Consider the following 21,514-nt stretch of genomic DNA (forward strand, 5'->3'; position numbering starts at 1 on the left):
GGTGAATTCCGCTCTTAGGTGGATGAAGCTGAGGGTCGCAGTCCTAAGAACAGGGTACTGAAGTAGCTTGGTACCAGAGCAGGAGATGGTAGTAGAGCCAGCATGCAGGCAGCGACCAGCAGCAGTCGGGTAACAAGGGATCAAGTCAGTAGGCACAGCAAGTCTAGGAAGCAGGCCAAGGTCAGTAACAGCCAGGCATCGCACTACAGAATCAGCAGGCAAAGATGAGTCCAGTAAACAGGCCGAGGTCAGAGAGATCAGGGGAACAAGGTTAATGCAGGAACAAAGGCAAAGTCCAGGAGAAAGTCGGGTCATACACAGGTAAGCAGGTTCAATGGATGAGATCACAGGAATACAGGTACAAGATGAAGACCATTGATTAACTGCTCATGGTGACAGGCCAGTTTACCTACTCGCAGACTACCTAACGCATATTTACTGTGGCAGGTTGGCTCTATTGCATGTAATCACGTACCTGTACGTAATTCCGTGCAATAATCACTGGGGGGCGCGCCACCAGAGGCGCAATGTCGCGCTGTTTAGACACAGGGGATGCCAATCAGCCCCCACCAGCGATCGTTGCCAGAAGAGGCAGAAGGGTGATCTACCTATGTAAACAAGGCAGATCGCTGTTCTGAGAGGGGAGAAGATGGAGATCTTGTGTTCCTTACCACAGATGTACTTCAACATTCCTCTTTTGATGGACGCCACGTCTTTATTCTTTCTATGTGTTTGTTGTATGTGCAACTTCAATAAAAAAACATAATTATAAAAAAAATAAGAAAGAGAGTTTCAGAGGATGGGAGAGGTTCTGGAGAAGTCCTGGAGATGGGAATGGGGGGAGGAGACAATCGAGAGCAGGAGGTCTTGGGAGGAGTGAGAGGACAGCTTGGTGACGTAGCTCGGGGCAGAGTTGTAAATGGCTTTGTTTATTGTTGTTAGTATTTTGAATGTAATTTACTGGGCGATCGGGTGCTAGTGTAGGGATTGGCAGAAAGGGGGGCCAGACACTGAGCGGTTGGTAAGGTCGATGAGTATGGCAGCAGCATTCATGATAGATTGAAGAGCCTATGGAGAGGTAGGCCTTTGAGGACGGAGTTGCAATAGTCAAGGCGAGTGATAACAAGGGAGGGAATGAGGAGCTAAATGAGTGAATAAGTGAATTGAATAGTGTTTTCGTTTTGTGGTGCTCATATAAAGTCTTAGCCTCGGTTCACACTAGGGCGACCTGTGAGGCGACCTGGTCGCCTCACAGGTCGCTGCAGGTCGCCTCCCATAGGGAAGCTGCGGACCCGTTCTAATAGGAGCGACACAAGTTGCTCCGACCTAGAAAAAGGGTCCGGAGCTTCTTTGGGGCGACCAGGAGGCGACCGCCATAGACTTCAATGATCTCGGAGGTCGCCCCGGGAAGCAGCGTCGCGGTAGTGTGAACCGGCGCTAAGTCTGCTTAAAGGTGTTTACACAAATTCAGACTGTTGAGTAAAAAAAATAAAATAATAATTCGATTTACACAGATGTTTGATTGTGTATTGCATACACTGCACCTCTGTTCTTATTGCTGGTCCCCAGACCATGAATTCTCTGAAGCTGGCAGCTTCACTCTGGCCTTAGTCTTCAGGCCGTCACCCGTCTCTTGCAAACACACATGTGCTCTGGCTGTCACCTGCAGCCTCCGACTCCTACAGACCTCCTGTCTCTCTTGGGTGGAGCCGTCTCCAACTGGGAGCCTTCACCTCCATTATAAGGGCTGTGTGCACCTGAGCACACATCCTGCTGGTCATTCACAAAACATGGACACAGGGTTGGAGATTCCCTCCTACCCAAGACACCATGGAATCTCCAAACTACAGAACCCCATCCAGGTATACCAAAACCTGGAGAAATCTGCAAAAGCAGTTTTCTCCAGTGCACAGGGCACACTCTGTGTCCTTTAAATGACCATTTTCACCGTGACAGAGTCTCGACCTGGCTGTCACAACACTATATTACCAAAAGTATTGGGACGCCTGCCTTTACACACACATGAACTTTAATGGCATCCCAGTCTTAGTCCGTAGGGTTCATTATTGAGTTGGCCCACCCTTTGCAGCTATAACGGCTTCAACTCTTCTGGGAAGGGTGTCCACAAGGTTTAGGAGTGTGTCTATGGGAATGTTTGACCATTCTTCCGTTAGAAAAGAAGGCCTGGCTCGCAGTCTCCACTCTAATTCATCCCAAAGGTGTTCTATCGTGTTGAGGTCAGAACTCTGTGCAGGCCAGTCAAGTTCCTCCACCCCAAACTCACTCACTCATGTCTTCATGGACCTTGCTTTTTACACTGGTGTGCAGTCATGTTGGGGCCATCTCCAAACTGTTCCCACAAAATTGGGTCGGATAAAATTGTCTAAAACGTCCTGGTATGCTGGTGTCTCAAGACTGTGGTTCTAAACTCCGGTCCTCAGGACCCACTAACAGGCCAGATTTTAAGTATCACCTTGGGGAGATGTAGACTAGAGTACTGCAATCGCTGAGCAGCAAAATATATCACCTGTGATGTATTTCAGTTATCTTGCAAACCTGGCCTGTTTGTGAGTCCTGAGGCCTGGAGGTGAGAACCACTGCCTTAAGAGTTCCCTTCACTGGAACTAAGGTGTCAAGCCCAACCCCTGAAAAACAACCCCACACCATAACCCCCCCTCCACCAAATGATTTGAACCAGTGCACAAAGCAAGGTCCATAAAGACATGGATGAGCGAGTTTGGGGTGTAGGAACTTGACTGGCCTGCACAGAGTTCTGACCTCAACCTAACAGATCACCTTTGGGATGAATTACAGTAGAGCGGAGACTGCGAGCCAGGCCTTCTTTTTTACATCAGTGCCTGACCTCACAAATGCACTTCTAGAAGAATGGTCAAACATTCCCATAGACGCACTCCTAAACCTTGTGGACAGCCTTCCCAGAGGAGTTGAGGCTGTTATAGCTGCAAAGGGTGGGCCAACTAAATATTGAACCCTACGGACTAAGACTGGGATGCCAATAAAGTTCATGTGCGTGTAAAGGCAGGCGTCCCAATACTTTTGGTTATATAGTGTATGTACAAGTGGCACCTAAAAAGGCCCCCCTAATTTTCTTTGTTGGATATACTTTACTATGCTATAATTATTTGCATTTTTTTAGACTGTTACTTGTGTTGAGGGGCCTGGTGGAGCACAGATCTAGAAAGGGAAGATAGTTAGTGAACCGCGGCAACCGTAACTACACAGCGAGCTATTGTCTTCAAGTAACAAAGCTAGAAGTTGAGTTGGTCAACAGGTGCACAATTCTCCATTCACAGGCACATGATCCTCCTGACATATAAAGTGTTTGTAACTATGATGGAAACAACACTTGGCTAAGTAGGCAAAACAAAGACAGTGTTTCCCATCCCTCCACCCCACCCTCGGCGTAGTACATAAGAAGAGGTTTAGGAAACGAGCCTTCACTGGCTGAAACTCAGGATCCTTACATCACGACAATGGCTTTAGCAGGTCTGCTGGTTCTCTTTGCTCTAGTACCTTCAGGTAAGGCGTCCAATGATTTCGAACTTTGAATCAACAAACATTTAATAATTGTGTCTAAAGTATTATTTTTTTTTTTTTATACTTAATTTTTTTAGATAGTGATTTGTAGTATAAACTAAAAAAAAAAAAAAAAAATAAAAAAACCTTACATTTTTATATAATGTACACATTTTATTTAACAATTTAACTTCCTATAGATAAAAATTTGTGATATAAAACATGGTATCTTATTTAAAAAATTCATAAGCATGCTGCAAAAATATTTTCACTGTATGATTTTATTTAACCACTTCCATACCGGGCCTATTCTGTCACTCCTCACCTACATGTAAAAATCATCATATGTTTGCTAGAAAATTACTCAGAACCCACAAACTATATCTATATAGATATATATCTATATATATATATTTTTTTTTTACCAGAGACCCTAGGGAATAAAATGGTGGTTGTTACAATTATTTATGTCAAACGGTATTTGTGCAGCAATTTTTTAAACACATTTTTTTTGGGGGAATATTTTTTTGCTACAAAATTACACAGAACCCCCAAACTATATATATATATATATATATATATATATATATATATATATATATATATTTCAAAAGTATGGTGAGCAGCACAACAGCAATGGTTTGTTGAAGTTGTGTTCAAAGCAATCAAGCCATCCCACAGGCTGTATATATAAGAGAAAAAGTCCACAGGGATTGCGGCACAAATATTCTTTCTTTATTAGAAAATCATCCAAAAGTAAATACCAGTACAATATTATATATATATATATATATATATATATATATATATATATATATATATATAATTTATTTATTTTTTTTTTTCAACAGAGACCCTAGGGAAAAAAAATGGTGGTCGTTAAAATTATTTATGTCAAACGGTATTTGTGCAGCAATTTTTTAAACATATTTTTGGGGGGAAATATTTAATGAATTAAAAAAAAAAAAAAACACTAAAGTTATTCTGATTTTTTTGTATAATGTGAAAGATGATATTATGCCGGGTAAACAGATACCTAACATGTCATGATCCAAAATTGCGCACACTCTGGAATGGCACCAAACTTCGGTACTTAAAAATCTCCATAGGCGACGCTTAAAATTTTTTTTAAGGTTACCTGTTTAGAGTTACAGAGAAAGTCTTTGGACTAGAATTGTTGATCTCATTTGCGGCGATACCTCTCATGTGTGGTTTGGACGCCATATAAAAATGCGAACGTGACGTACGTATGTGTTCACTTCTGCATGCTAGAATGTGGGGACCGGGGGGCTTTAATTTGTTTTTTTTATTATTATTTATTTTACTTTTTATTTTGACATTTTCCAATAGAGTTTTTTTTTTTTATCACTTTTATTCTTATTACAAGGAATGTAAACTTCCCTTGTAATAGGAATATGTCCTTTTTATGGAGAGATGTGAGGTCTATTAGACCCCACATCTCTCCTCTAGGCTGAAAAGCCTGGGATCAAAAAAAAAAAAAAGATCTCAGGCTCTGCAGCCGAATACACGGCAATGTTTACAACTTCCGGGTTTGGGAGTGATATCATAACGTCACGTCTGGCGTTGTAAACACTGCCGTATATTCGGCTGGAGAGCCTGAGATCCCTTTTTTTTTTTATCTCAGCCTTTTTAGCCTAGAGGAGAGATATGGGGTCTAATAGATCCCACATCTCTCCATAAAGAGGACCTATTCATATTACAAGGGAAGTTTACATTCCTTGTAATAAGAATAAAAGTGATCAAAAAAAAATGTAATGGAAAATCTCAAAATAAAAAAATTGAATTAAAATAAACAATAAAAAAAAAAATTCTCCTCCGAGAGTCATAGAGATGACCTGGGACCATCTGGTCCTTGGTCAGCACTATGGTAAACTTCCACCACTGGCAGATTCCTTCTCTGAGAAGAAGCACCAGAGGGTGGCAGGAGGGGAGGGTGGTGTCCCTTCCTGCCCCCTGTAAAAACAATCAAGTGGCTGAAAAGCTACTATGATTGCTTTTACTGTGCAGGGAATTGTCGGCTGAAGAAGAAGATATCTGCAGCTGCACCCATCATTCAGAAATCTCCACTCAAAGTCCAGGACGTATGACGTCCACCTAAGGTGGAGAGGTTAAAGATTTTTTTCAGCTTTTTGCTAGCATTTTTAAAGCAATTTGGAAGCAGATTACAAGCGTTTTACAGCTTTAGGCATTTTTGTTTAGCCAATAGAAAGCACTTGGAGGAGGATAGGGAGAGAAAATTAGTAAACTTTTTGTTTACAAGTTTAAATTAGTATTTTTTGCTAGAAAATTACTTAGAACCCCCAAATATATATTAATTTTTATGAGCAGAGACCCTGGAGAATAAAATGATGATCGTTGCAATATTTTGTCACACTGTATTTGTGTAGTGGCCTCTCAAACACAATTAGATTTGAACTAAAAAAAAAAAAAACTGCAAAGTTAGCCCAACTTTTTAGTATAATGTGAAAGATGGTGTTACGCCGAGTAAATAGATACCTAACATGTCATGCTTTAAAATTGCGCACACTCGTGGAATAGCGACAAACGACTCTACTTAAAAATCTCCATAGGCAACGTTGTAAAATTTTTTACAGGTTACCAGTTTAGAGTTACAGAGGAGGTCTTGTGCTAGAATTATTGCATTTGCTCTAATGATCATGGCAATACCTCACATGTGTGAACGCTGTGGGCGTGACTTATGTTTGTGTTCGCTTCTGCGCCCAAGCCTGGAGGGATGGGGCGCTTTAATTTTTTTTTCTTTTTTTTTTTTTTTTTTTAACTTTTTCTTTTTTTTTTTTTACACTGTCCCTTGAATTTTTTCTTTCTTTTTTTTTTTTTTTTACATATCCCTTGTAATAGAAATCAGCAGGACATGCCCTCTTTTTTGAAAGATCTGGGGTCAAAAAGACCTCAGATCTCTCATTTACCTTTAAAAACAAAAAAAATAGTAATAATAATTTTGCCTTTAAGAGAAGAAAAAAATGCATTCCTTTAGGGTCACAAGGCAGAAGTGACGTCACTCCAGACCCCCTAAGGCAGTGATGGGGAACCTTGGCAGCCCAGAGGTTTTGGAACTACAATCCCCATGATGTTCATGCACTCTTGCAGTGCAGTTGAGCATCATGGGAAATGTAGTTCCAAAACATCTGGGGTGCCAAGGTTCCCCATCACTGCTCTAAGGTATAGAGCCAAGTGGCGGCTATCTTGCCCTCACTCGGCTTCCTGCCCAGCCACGGATTGGATCGGCTCCAACCAACTGACATGTCCGGTAAGCCTGGAGACGCCCAGAAAGCATCGGGGAGGGGGGATGGCTTACCAGTGTATAAAGTATGTTAGACTTAAATTTGTCTCCTTTGTTTTTTTTTTTTTTTAGGGTTTTCACTCACCTGTGTTAAATGTATCAGTTTTAATGGAACAATCTGCACAGGAAGTACGGAGACCTGCGCATCAGGATACAGTTGTGATACTTCAATATCTGCCACAACTATAGGTATGTGAACTGGAATTACTGATGACCCCGCAGGATTATTATTATTAGGAAAAATTGTATCAGCCGCACTTCACTCTTAAGCGATCCAAAGATTCCGCAATTTCCGTTCATTCCACCGTGGGCGGAGGCAAAGAAAATCTCTCAAATCCCCAATCAATACAATCAGTAATTAGACATGTGCAGAAACTAAAACATTTGTTTAGTTTCCTTTCCATTCGTTATTTAAATAATTTTGTTTAGTTAAAAATTGTAAAATTCAGTTACTTTGTTTTTGGAATTTTTTTTTGTTTATTTGTTCTCAAATATTTTGTTCTGTTCTGTTGCTGTTTATTATTCCATTATTTTCTGATCTATCCTATTCAAATTTAAATTTGTTCTTTTCTAAATTTGCATTTTGGAAGACGGTTATACAGTAATCCCCCGCTCCATCGTGGTTCAGTTTTTGCGGTCCCGGTAATTCGCGTTTTTTTTTGTAATGTTATTTTACTATATAAATCATTAAAAATGAAATATTGTTGTGTTTCCATAGCTCTTGCTCTGTCTCTTTGTATCTTTTATGTGTTTAAATGAGTTTCTATTGTTTTAAAAGTGTGTTTAAAGACCTTAAAATGCTTCTACACGTACAGTGACAGTAAAATAAACATGCCTACAATGCATTTTAATAGGGTTTTTCTATTTTGCGGAATTTCACTTTTCGCGGCTGGGTCCGGAACGTAACCCCCGCAATGGAGGGGGGTTTACTGTATTCTTTCTATATGTTTCTATTTTATTTTAGTCTATTTTTTTATCTATTCTATTCTCTTATGTTCTATACTATTCTATTCTTTTCTATCCAATTCTAATCTATTCTATTCAAAATTCAAATATAGGAATATAGTTATATTATTTCTCTTTTATTATATTATATTCTATTGTGTTTTTTTTTGTTTTTTTATTCTATTACATTATTTTCTATTATATTATATTATATTATGTCATGTCATGTCATGTCATGTCATGTTATGTTATGTTATGTTATATTATATCATATCATATCATATCATATCATATCATATTATATTATGTTATGTTATGTCATATCATATCATATCATATCATATTATATTATATTATATTATGATATATATTATATTATGAAAAATAAGAGAAAAAAGAAGGGTGCAACAAGGGGACTTTTTAGGGGGGTACCGTCATGAGACTAATAGACATGAGTAAACACCCAATATAAAAGAATGACTTTTATTGAATTTGACAACATATATTTAAAAATATACTGTATTTCTGATAACACAGACGACAGTATTAACATCCATAAAAAAATAAGAAAAAGCTAGGAGTAGCAAAAACACATACAAGGCAAAATCGTATTCTTCATAAAGGGATGCTAGAGCAACCCCCACAAAACCTACGCTAACCAGAAAGCATAAGCAACTGGGAGGTTTACATGTAGTGAACGTGGATGCCCATGAACTTGCCCAACATGTTTCGCGGAACACCGCTTCTTCAGGGGCAGTTGGAAGGGTATATGAACATCACAAATGCTACTAAAAAATAAAAGAGAAAAGGTATATATATCAAAATACAATGCAATACGATATATTATATTATGATATATATTATATTATATTATGATATATATTATATTATATTATTATATATATTATATTATATTATAATATGATATATATTATATTATATTATATTATGATATATATTATATTATATTATATTATGATATATATTATATTATATCATATTATATTATACTATATTATATTATATTATATTATGATATATATTATATTATATTATATCATATTATATTATTTTATATATTATTCTATTCTATTCTATTCTATTCTATTCTATTATACTATATTATATTATATTATATCATATTATATTATATTATGATAAATATTATATTCTTTTAAATTCTATTCTAATTTATTATATTAGAATTAGAATTTATTCTATTAGAATTTGGATACATCCGGATAACAAAAAATCTGTCCAAATTGCAATTCAGAATGAAACAAACCGCACATGTATAATCAGTATTGATAGGGGAATTCCTTCCCTGCCGGCAGAACACAATTATCACCACTGGCGGCTATAGTCGCTAGGGATGTGCACAATGAAAAAAACTATTTTTTTTCGGATTTTGACACTTTTTTGGGGACCAGTGACACCAGTACAGTGATCAGTGCTAAATAATATGCACTGTCACTGTACTAATGACACGGGCTGGTAAGGAGCTAACATCAGGGGTAATCAAAGGGTTAAATGTGTCCCTAAGGAGTGCTTTCTAACTGTGTGGGGGAGGTGCTTGTACTGTAAGAAGACACAGATCTGTGTTCCTGCTTAGCAGAAACACAGGATCTCTGTCTCCCTTTGTCACAGAAGGGGGATTTGCCTTGTTTACATAGGCAGACCGCCATTCTGTCTGCCTTGGGAACGGTCGGAAAGTCCCGTCGGACATTGGGTCCACTGGACCCGCTGATTGGCTCCCGCTGTGTCCATTCACAGCGGGCGCTGGTCGCCAGCAGCACTCCAGACCCTAAAATCAAAATCAAGTACAGTCAGGGCCAGCCCTATCACGGGTCCTGGTGGGTCCATGGGACCCAGACGGCACTTTAAGGGGGGTGGAAACAGGGGTGCACTGCCCGAGGCTCCCTCCCTCTAGCAAGCAGTGTGATCCTTGCATCATGCTCCGCTCCCCAGCCCAGCCCCCCGCTATGCTCCACTCCCCAGCAGTATAAGTTGTACTGCTGAGGAGCGGAGTGGGGCGGGAGGTGGAGCAGCTCTCCCGCCCAGTCCCTGGACAGCACAGGCTTCAATAGCAGGAGCACCCGCCACCACTGCAGCACTGCTGTCTCTGCATGTTGCATCACTGAGTCTGGATCTGAGCGTAGTTGGTCAGTGGCGAGGAAGAGGAAGGTGGGAGCTTTCGTGGTGCTGCACAATTCATATACCTATGAGCTGAGCTGATGTTTTTGGGCATGTCACTTTGCTGGAGGGGGCATGTCTCTTCCCTGGATTGGGCATGTCTCTTTGCTGGAGGGGGCATTTCTCTTTGCTGGAGGGGAAATGTCTCTTTTTTGGAGGGGGCATGTCTCTTTGCTGGATTGGGCATGTCTCTTTTCTTGAGGGGGCATGTCTCTTTGCTGGATTGGGCATGTCTCTTTGCTGGAGGGGGCATTTCTCTTTGCTGGAGGGGAAATGTCTCTTTTTTGGAGGGGGCATGTCTCTTTGCTGGATTGGGCATGTCTCTTTTCTTGAGGGGGCATGTCTCTTTTCTTGAGGGGGCATGTCTCTTTGCTGGAGGGGGCATGTCTCTTTGCTGGATTGGGCATGTCTCTTTGCTGGAGGGGGCATGTCTCTTTGCTGGATTGGGCATGTCTCTTTGCTGGATTGGACATGTCTCTTTGCTGGAGGAGGCATGTCTCTTTGCTGAATATATGGGGATGTCTCTTTGCTGGATTGGACATGTCTCTTTGCAGAATATATGGGGATGTCTCTTTGCTGGATTGGACATGTCTCTTTTCTTGAGGGGGCATGTCTCTTTTATTGAGGGGGCATGTCTCTTTGCTGGAGGGGGCATGTCTCTTTGCTAGATTGGGCATGTCTCTTTGCTGGAGGGGGCATGTATTTTTGCTGGATTGGACATGTCTCTTTGCTGGAGGGGGTATGTCTCTTTGCTGAATATATGGGGATGTCTCTTTGCTGGATTGGACGTGTCTCTTTGCTGGAGGGGGCATGTCTCTTTGCTGGAGGGGGCATGTAGTTTTGCTGGATTGGACATGTCTCTTTGCTGGAGGGGGCATGTCTCTTTGCTGAATATATGGGGATGTCTCTTTGCTGGATTGGACATGTCTCTTTGCAGAATATATGGGGATGTCTCTTTGCTGGATTGGGCATGTCTCTTTGCTGGAGGGGGTATCTCTCTTTGCTGAATTGGACATGTCTCTTTGCTGGAGGGGGCATGTCTCTTTGCTGAATATATGGGGATGTCTCTTTGCTGGATTGGACATGTCTCTTTGCAGAATATATGGGGATGTCTCTTTGCTGGATTGGGCATGTCTCTTTGCTGGAGGGGGTATCTCTCTTTGCTGAATTGGACATGTCTCTTTGCTGGAGGGGGCATGTCTCTTTGCTGAATATATGGGGATGTCTCTTTTCTGGATTGGGCTGTCTCTTTACTATATGGGAAAATCTATTTGCTTTATGAAAATGTCTCTTTGTTGAATTTGTGGGGATGTCTCTGCTGGATTGGGCTATCTTTTTACTGTTTGGGGATGTCTCTTTGCTTTATGGAAATGTCTCTTTTGCTGGATGGGCGTGATTTTATTTATTTATTCTTTGGGGGGGGGGGGGCACAGTGTTATTCTTGGACCCAGGCAGCACAATGTCTTGGGCCAGCCCTATGTACAGGTACATGATTTCATGCTGAAGGGCCGCCCTACCGCAGTACAAATGCTTGGGGCGGTCCGGAAGTGGTTAAAGCCAATAGATAAATTGTGCATTTTTATAATCTATCATGGATGCATGCTGACCGGCTAATATTCACAAACTATTTGTATTCAGGTTCGGCTGTTGCATCTTCAACTCTCACACGAGGATGTGCCCCCAATAACCAATGCAACATAACTGGAAGCTTGACCTTTACAGGCGGCAATGTCGCAATCTCAACAGTGTGCTGTGACACCGACAACTGTGCGTCCGCCATACCGTCTTGTAAGTACATTGGGAAATTCCCTTTCTCTAGATGTTGTAAGTACATAGCTGCTAACACTGAATAAAGGAACCAGTCTAGCCAGTTCAACCAGAGGGTGTGTACGTGTTTATCTATGTTCATGTATGTCAGGTTGCTCAAATCTCTTACTAGTTCCAGTGTATAACCCCTTCCAAAGCAACCTATTTAAATTTTTTTAGCCACTTAAGCCCCGCAAGATTTTACCCCCTTCCTGACCAGGGCCCATTTTGCAATTCGGCACTGCGTGATTTTAGCAGACAATTGCGCGGTCGTGCGATGCTGTACCTAAGCGAATTTGACGTCCTTTTTTTCCCACAAACAGAGCTTTCTTTTGGTGGTATTTGATCACCTGTGCGATTTTTTGATCATGCGCTATAAACAAAAAAAGAGTGACAATTGTGCAAAAAATAACAATATTTTTCATTTTTTTACATGAAATTCCCCCCAAAAAATGTAAAAATCTAATTTTTTTAACATTTTAGGCCAATTTGTTTAATGCTACCTATGTTTGGTAATGAAAAATCGCAAAAAGCGTATTTTGATTGGTTTGCGCAAAAATTATCGCGTTTACTAACTAAGGGAAAGATTTTTGTCATTTTTTTTTTTTAACAAGTAATGGCGGTGATCTGCGATTTTTTTTGCGGGACTGCGACATTGCGGTGGACAGATCGGACCCCTGACTGACATTTTTGACACTTTTGGGGTTACCAGTGACATTTCTACAGTAATCAGTGCTATACATATGCACTGTTACTGTAAAAATGACACTGGCAGTGAAGGAGTTAACTTTATTGGAGAGGGAGGGGTTAAGTGTGTCACTAGGGGCGTGTTTCTAACTGTGATTGGCTGTGGCTACTAGTGTAAGAACAGAGATCAACGGTCCTACATAGTAGAACTGTGTGATCTCCATTCTTACACAGGGAAGAATGACAGGCGGCTTTGTTTACATTAGCCGCCTGCCTTTCTTCCGGTGTAACGGACAATCGCGAGTGTGGGGGGGGGGGTCCGTGACCGCGCCGGAGCGGGAGCGCGCCTCCGGCGGTGTGTGCTCGCTCCCTAGAGCCTCACAGGCTAGCGACGTAGCCCTACGTCGCTTTGCCTGTGAGGGGCTGACCGCCGCAGTAAATAGTCGTGCGGCGGTCGGCAAGCGGTTAATTTACTAACATTTTAAATGCAACAATGGATACATTTGAAACACCAGTGTACAAACATTTTTTTCTCCCAGCATGTATATACACAAATTATCTAAATATGTGTGTCAAGCGTGTGTGATGGCAACCAGGTGAGGAGTACAAAGACAAGTGTGTCTTGCCTACAGTCAAGCATGGTGGTGGGAGTGTCATGGTCTGGGGCTGCATGAGTGCTGCCCGCACTGGGGAGCTACAGTTCATTGAGGGAACCACAAATGCCAACATGTACTGTGACATACTGAAGCAGAGCATGATCCCCTCCCTTCAGAGACTGGGCCACAGGGCAGTATTCCAACATAACCCCAAACACACCTCCAAGATGACCACTGCCTTGCTAAAGAAGCTGAGGGTAAAGGTGATGGACTGGCCAAGCATGTCTCCAGACCTAAACCCTATTGAGCATCTGTGGGGCATCTTTAAATGGAAGGTGGAGGAGCGCAAGGTCTATAAAATCCACCAGCTCTGTGATGTCCTCATGGACAAGTGGAAGAGGATTCCAGTGGCAACCTGAACTCCATGCCCAAGAGGGTAAAGGCAGTGCTGGAAAATAATGGTGGCCACATAAAATATTGATGCTTTGGGCCCAATTTGGACATTTTCACATAGGGGTGTACTCAAAGATATAATCAAATATTTACACAAATGTGAGGGGTGTGCTATCTATCTATCTATCTATCTATCTATCTATCTATCTATCTATCTATCTATCTATCTATCTATCTATCTATCTATCTATCTATCTATCTATCTATCTATCTATCTATCTATCTATCTATCTTCTATTATATCTAAACTCTAAGACACAATTGTAATATATTGCAACTTACTGGTCCTTGGATGTAGTGGTTATTTTTCTTGCTTAGAGCATTTTTTTGCAAATGCAGAAAAAAAATCCTGCAGTTCCTGCCAGAAGTCTTAAAGCGGAGTTCCAGTCTCAAATACCTTTTTTAACTAAAAATACCCCTATAATACTAATCCATCGCCCTTTACAGAACCGCTATTCTCATACCTACAAGGTGTACAGTATTGGATTTTAGTCAAAATCTTACTTTTAAAAACGCTGTCTTCAGTGTTGTCACATGAAAAGATATAATAAAATATTTAAAAAAATGTGAGGGATGTACTCACTTTTTGTGAGATACTCATAGATAGATAGATAAACAGATATGGATGCTTCAGGTAACAGACTTTTTTAGCTGATTCATAGTTTTCAGTATCTATAGCCAAATCTGTGTTTTCAAATGGGAACCGGTAATAAAATTACATTTTGACTTCTTTGTCCACATAAAAAAAAAGTTAAATTGTGATTATCTCAAACTAATATTTCTTCTTTTTCTGCAGTGCCAACAGCTACGAGTTCCTCAAACAGCCTGACATGTACCACCTGCTCCTCAAGTACAAGTGACTATTGTAGTTCTTCTAACACCCTGCAGTGTACGGGCCTTGAGACACAATGCGGACGAATGTCTACATCTGTTAAATATAATACAGGTACATCTTTTGTTTTGTGACTTCCAGAAGCCTTGGCTCCTGGGAGAGTGGTCTGCTACTGTTGTTGTATGATGAGATTGAAGAGAATCTATGCCTTAAGGGCTGTATACACGTTAGGTTCAATAGAATTTGGCCGGCATTCGGCCCCTGTATTCGGCAGCCGTTCTGACAGAAGCCGTCCGAACATCCGGCTTCTGTGAAAGGGGCGAGAACTGAAAAAGATCTGCTGAATGGCATCTTATTAGTGCTCCTAGCCAATGGCTGAGAGCTCTGACCGGTGTGCTGTGGTGGGGGGGGGGGGGGGTGTCCCCCTGTCAGAACACGACAGCTCAGCAGGGGGATCACTGTACTAATGTCAGATAATACATGATCTCCTCTCGAAGCTCTTCAGTTTTTTTGGTCAGCCCACAGCCCACTCGGTTGAATGAAATATAAAACTGATAGTGTGTACTAGGCTTTACTTCTGTGCACCCTCTGTTTATAAAACAAAAAATCAAGTATCACTTTAAAATAATGTAGCACCCTCTAGGGAAATAGGTTTGTTATTGTAGGAAAATTGGCTTGGCTGAGAGCCAGGCATGGGTTGAATCTGGGTCAGGATGAGTGACTCTTCCTGACAGCTCTTCTGGTGCCTCCCCCTGTTTTCCAGAACCTTGGAGAAACTTACAGATGCAGTGGGTGGAAACTAGGACGATCTGTTTGCAATATTTAGCCAATCCCCAGCAGAAAGGGGCTGAAAGGAGTCAGGCCCCTTCATAAATAGCCATGAGTCATGCTAGCAGGGGCAGTCGGGTAAAAGATGGAAATGGAGTGCTGAGGAGGCTGTCGGTGGCTCCTAGGGGTGGCCCTAGTCTATGGGGGGGTGACTTTGGGCCTGGACCTGGGCCTGGGGCTGGAAGGACCCTCTACAACACATGGAGGAATCCCTTTCTGAAGGCACGGGAGCAAGTGAGAAGAAAGCAGAAGCGGGTCAGCACGTTCAGGAGATCTCCTGAGAAGTCAGCTGGTGAGGACTGTGGTGGAGAATTTAGTGTCTGAAGAGGTGGTGCTGGGCTCAGTGACCATGGGACCAAGTATAGGGGCTGCGAGTCCCTGCCTGTAATGGGCAATTTCTACAAATCATTTTAAAAGGGACATAGCTGGGTTTCTGCAAGCAAGAGCATGCTGGAGGAAGAAGAGGGAGTGTATACAGAGACAGTATATAGGAAGAGTTGTCCCTGAAGTTGTTTGTCAAGTGGGCATCCTATAACCTCCAATGCCTATCCAAGTTACTACCATTCAATAAAAAAAAAAAAAGTACTGGACAGTTTGCTGACTGTGCCTGTGGAAATTCCATGTGCCTGGCTGTGCAGGTTGGGGGATCCCATTATACTTGTGGCTCCTTAGAAGGCGCGCTACAATAAAAGTAAAAAGAGGATTACAGTTGGGATTTGCTCACCAGCACAGCAACAGCAGGCTCATCAAGAGACTTGAAAAGATGCTACTTGGGCCTCATATGGTACTTCTAGTGAGTACATGTTGTATTTTTTGCTTCTTACAGTAAGTTCTCCATTGTTTTAGCCAATACTGTCCTGTCCTTAGTGTCTGGGAGGCTGCTTGAGACAAAAGTGGAGTGAGGCATTCTTGGGATGTCTGCCAGTGGCATCGCTATGGGGGTGTGGACCACACCTGGATGATACCTGCCAGAGGGGTGACATAATCAAGTAGCAAGTGATATCCGACGGCGATGGTGTCACCCCCATCCTTGACAGTGCACGGATCAGTGCCTTGGCACCGACCACATCATTTACAGGGGCCAGCTTGGGCTGCGCACCATGACTGTGCGTTGCCGGCCCAAAACTAGCCTGCCCAACAGGAAATGGTGGCAGGCTAGACTTGAGAGAGATGAATATTTGCGTGAATCTATGTTAATACAGCTGTGCCGAGAGCGCCCCTTGCCACAGTTACTGGTGGCTGATGGAACGCTCCCAATTGCTACTTGCAATTGGGAGCTTTCTGATCAGATGACCACCATAACAGCCAATCACAGCGGTCACGTGATCATAAACTCCACCCTGCCTCCCGACATCCTAAACCCCTAAAGAGCCAGGAAGCGCAGACTCCAGGAGGTAAAAAATGTTTTTTTTTTTTTTTTTTAAGCAAATTGTAATTGTTGCATTTGGGGGAGTGGAGGGTATTAGGGCCCTCTCATGTAGGTTCACAGGGCCCCGTGATTTCTAACACTTTTCCAGGCAGCCCTGGAGGTCAGGTACTGATGCTGGATAAGAAGACCTGGCTCACAATCAGCATTCCAATTCATCCCAAAGGTGTTCAGTAGGATTAAGGTTAGGGCTCTGTGCAGAGCACTCGAGTGCCTTCAATGTGTCTAACCATTAACAACCAGTAGGTTACACGGAGCCCCCATGGTTTCTAACGGCAGCCCTGGAGGTCAGGTACTGATCTTGGATGAGAAGACCTGGCTCAAAATCAGCATTCCAATTCATCCCAAAGGTGTTCAGTAGGCTTGAGGTCAGGGCTCTGTGCAGACCACTCAAGGGCCTTCAATGTGTCTAACCATCAACAACCAGTAGGCTATATGGAGCCCCAGTGGTTTCTAATGGCAGCCCTGGAGGTCAGATACTGATCTTGGATGAGAAGACCTGGCTCACAACCATCATTCCAATTCATCCCAAAGGTGTTCAGTAGGATTGAGGTCAGGGCTCTGTGAAGACCACTCGAGTGCCTTCAATGTGTCTAGCCATCAACAACCAGTAGGCTATACGGAGCCCCCATGGTTTCTAACGGCAGCCCTGGAGGTTAGGTACTGATCTTGGATGAGAAGACCTGGCTCACAACCAGCATTCCAATTCATCCCAAAGGTGTTCAGTAGGATTGAGGTCAGGGCTCTGTGTAGACCACTCGAGTGCCTTCACTGTGTCTAGCCATCAACAACCAGTAGGCTATACGGAGCCCCCATGGATTCTAACGGCAGCCCTGGAGGTCAGGTACTGATCTTGGATGAGAAGACCTGGCTCACAACCAGCATTCCAATTCATCCCAAAGGTGTTCAGTAGGCTTGAGGTCAGGGCTTTGTGTAGACCACTCGAGTGCCTTCAATGTGTCTAGCCATCAACAACCAGTAGGCTATACGGAGCCCCCATGGTTTCTAACGGCAGCCCTGGAGGTCAGGTACTGATCTTGGATGAGAAGACCTGGCTCACAACCAGCATTCCAATTCATCCCAAAGGTGTTCAGTAGGATTAAGGTTAGGGCTCTGTGCAGAGCACTCGAGTGCCTTCAATGTGTCTAACCATTAACAACCAGTAGGTTATACGGAGCCCCCATGGTTTCTAACGGCAGCCCTGGAGGTCAGGTACTGATCTTGGATGAGAAGACCTGGCTCACAACCAGCATTCCAATTCATCCCAAAGGTGTTCAGTAGGATTAAGGTTAGGGCTCTGTGCAGAGCACTCGAGTGCCTTCAATGTGTCTAACCATTAACAACCAGTAGGTTATACGGAGCCCCCATGGTTTCTAACAGCAGCCCTGGAGGTCAGGTACTGATCTTGGATGAGAAGACCTGGCTCACAACCAGCATTCCAATTCATCCCAAAGGTGTTCAGTAGGATTGAGGTCAGGGCTTTGTGAAGACCACTTGAGTGCCTTCAATGTGTCTAGCCATCAACAACCAGTAGGTTACACGGAGCCCCCATGGTTTCTAACGGCAGCCCTGGAGGTCAGGTACTGATCTTGGATGAGAAGACCTGGCTCAAAATCAGCATTCCAATTCATCCCAAAGGTGTTCAGTAGGCTTGAGGTCAGGGCTCTGTGCAGACCACTCAAGGGCCTTCAATGTGTCTAACCATCAACAACCAGTAGGCTATATGGAGCCCCAGTGGTTTCTAATGGCAGCCCTGGAGGTCAGATACTGATCTTGGATGAGAAGACCTGGCTCACAACCATCATTCCAATTCATCCCAAAGGTGTTCAGTAGGATTGAGGTCAGGGCTCTGTGAAGACCACTCGAGTGCCTTCAATGTGTCTAGCCATCAACAACCAGTAGGCTATACGGAGCCCCCATGGTTTCTAACGGCAGCCCTGGAGGTTAGGTACTGATCTTGGATGAGAAGACCTGGCTCACAACCAGCATTCCAATTCATCCCAAAGGTGTTCAGTAGGATTGAGGTCAGGGCTCTGTGTAGACCACTCGAGTGCCTTCACTGTGTCTAGCCATCAACAACCAGTAGGCTATACGGAGCCCCCATGGATTCTAACGGCAGCCCTGGAGGTCAGGTACTGATCTTGGATGAGAAGACCTGGCTCACAACCAGCATTCCAATTCATCCCAAAGGTGTTCAGTAGGCTTGAGGTCAGGGCTTTGTGTAGACCACTCGAGTGCCTTCAATGTGTCTAGCCATCAACAACCAGTAGGCTATACGGAGCCCCCATGGTTTCTAACGGCAGCCCTGGAGGTCAGGTACTGATCTTGGATAAGAAGACCTGGCTCACAACCAGCATTCCAATTCATCCCAAAGGTGTTCAGTAGGATTAAGGTTAGGGCTCTGTGCAGAGCACTCGAGTGCCTTCAATGTGTCTAACCATTAACAACCAGTAGGTTATACGGAGCCCCCATGGTTTCTAACGGCAGCCCTGGAGGTCAGGTACTGATTTTGGATGAGAAGACCTGGCTCACAACCAGCATTCCAATTCATCCCAAAGGTGTTCAGTAGGATTAAGGTTAGGGCTCTGTGCAGAGCACTCGAGTGCCTTCAATGTGTCTAACCATTAACAACCAGTAGGTTATACGGAGCCCCCATGGTTTCTAACAGCAGCCCTGGAGGTCAGGTACTGATCTTGGATGAGAAGACCTGGCTCACAACCAGCATTCCAATTCATCCCAAAGGTGTTCAGTAGGATTGAGGTCAGGGCTTTGTGAAGACCACTTGAGTGCCTTCAATGTGTCTAGCCATCAACAACCAGTAGGCTATATGGAGCCCCAGTGATTTCTAATGGCAGCCCTGGAGGTCAGATACTGATCTTGGATGAGAAGACCTGGCTCACAACCAGCATTCCAATTCATCCCAAAGGTGTTCAGTAGGATTGAGGTCAGGGCTCTGTGCAGACCACTCGAGTGCCTTCAATGTGTCTAAACATCAACAACCGCTAATATGTGCAATAATCTGCATTAGAGGTCACATGGTAAAGTCAAATATCTAAATATACAGTACATGTGAGTAATTTTATATAGGTGGTATCTCGGTTTTAGAGGTATTGCCTTGTATTTTTTTCTTTTGTTTTTTCATGTTGTTTTTAATTCCACAGGATCTGCAATATCGACATCCGCCATTCGTGGCTGTGCCACGCCAAGTGTCTGTAACTTGCTCGGAAACCAGCAGGTGACCTATGGAGACCAAAATCTAAACGTAGTCGTGGCAACCTTCTGCAGTAATGGAAGCTTCAACCTCCGCAGCTCATTTTATCTGCCCGCCTTCATTGCTTTCTTCTTTTTCAAATTCTTATTTTAAACATGTTCTTGTGTCTACACATGTATTACATAATGTGAATATTTTATAGTTATAACAAATTGTTTAAAATATAACAACTCCATTAAAATCTCTGCATTAAGAAGGTAAAACAATACCTGAACACACAGGAGTAGATTTACTAAAACTGATGCATGGTAGCCAATCAGCTTCTGACTTCAGCTCAGAAAATTAAGCTTTGGCAATAAAACCTGGAAGCTGATTGGTTTCTATGCAGAGCTGGACCAGATTTTGCATTCTCCAGCTTTGATAAATAATCCCCACAGTTTTGCAAATTTGACATGTGTTCGAAAAACTAAGGTGGCACCAATACAGTTTTTTCTACCGGCGAGTACGAGTACCAATACTTTCGGTCAAGTACTCGCCGATACCAAGCATCAATATGTTTGCGGTGCAATTTGAGCCCATACATAATGAAAAGGCTCAAATTGCACTGCAAAGAATCGCATGCGATTTGAACAGGAATGAGGTGTGATTCCTGTCCGAATCACATGCGTTCGCCCACACCACTCCTGTGTGAACCCAAAAAAACCCCAATATAATAGTGAAAACTATCAGGACTTTCACAGTACCACCATACAAAAAAAATGTATATAAAATGTAAAATTTTTTGGGGAAAAAAAATGTAAAATTTTATTTGTACAAATGGTAAAAATGATGTTGTTTAGTTAGTTCCTCTCAGTTTATTTCGAACATCTACAAAAAAATAAACAGATAAAAATAAAAGAAGTAATCATTCAATAGTAGACAATCACAAAACAGCTAGTTACAACAGAAGACAAAAAAAACTATAAAAAAAAAAAAACCCCCAAAAAAACAAAGAAAATTTGTTTACATATAATTGAAAAGGAATGGGAAGAAGTGCAAATGTATCTAATCCCACCCCTTCTCCATAATTAATAATACATGATTAAGAGTGTTTAAAATCACAAATACATATAGTGACCTATTAAAGAATCATTGATTATCACCTACAATTGTTACATAGTATTACCCCCATCATCCATATTGGTCTCAATGGGAGGAATAGTGCCCCATCATTGGTATCAATGGGAGGAATAGTGCCCCATCATTGTTATCAATAGGAGGAAGAGTGCCCCATCATTGGTATCACTGGAAGGAAGATTGCCCCATCATTGGTATCAGTGGGAGGAATAGTGCCCCATCATTGTTATCAATAGGAGGAATAGTGCCCCATCATTGGTATCACTGGAAGGAAGATTGCCCCATCATTGGTATCAGTGGGAGGAATAGTGCCCCATCATTGTTATCAACAGGAGGAATAGTGCCCCATCATTGTTATCACTGGGAGGAAGAGTTCCCCATTATTGGTGTCAGTGGGAAGAATAGTGCCCCATCGTTGGTATCAATGGGAAAAATAGTGCCCCATCATTGGTATCAGAGAGAGGAATAGTGTCCCATCATTAGTATCAATGTGAGGAATAGTGCCCCATCATTGTTATCACTGGGAGGAAGAGTTCCCCATTATTGGTGTCAGTGGGAAGAA

General features: G+C 42.5%; 1 protein-coding gene across 1 annotated transcript; it reads left to right on the forward strand.

Moving 5' to 3' along the window:
* Positions 1 to 3,490: 3,490 nt before the first annotated feature.
* On the forward strand, positions 3,491 to 19,989 carry LOC309567893 (phospholipase A2 inhibitor and Ly6/PLAUR domain-containing protein-like; the record flags this gene model as incomplete). Its single annotated transcript, XM_082273408.1, has 5 exons — positions 3,491 to 3,540; positions 6,932 to 7,048; positions 11,636 to 11,785; positions 14,336 to 14,485; positions 19,787 to 19,989. Exons 1-5 carry the CDS (start codon positions 3,495 to 3,497, stop codon positions 19,987 to 19,989), a joined length of 666 nt encoding a protein of 221 aa, XP_082129534.1. The 5' UTR covers positions 3,491 to 3,494.
* Positions 19,990 to 21,514: the final 1,525 nt, after the last annotated feature.

Source organism: Pelophylax lessonae (assembly GCF_965119305.1).
Source record: "Pelophylax lessonae genome assembly, chromosome: 12".
In the NCBI taxonomy this organism is placed as follows: Eukaryota; Metazoa; Chordata; class Amphibia; order Anura; family Ranidae; genus Pelophylax; species Pelophylax lessonae.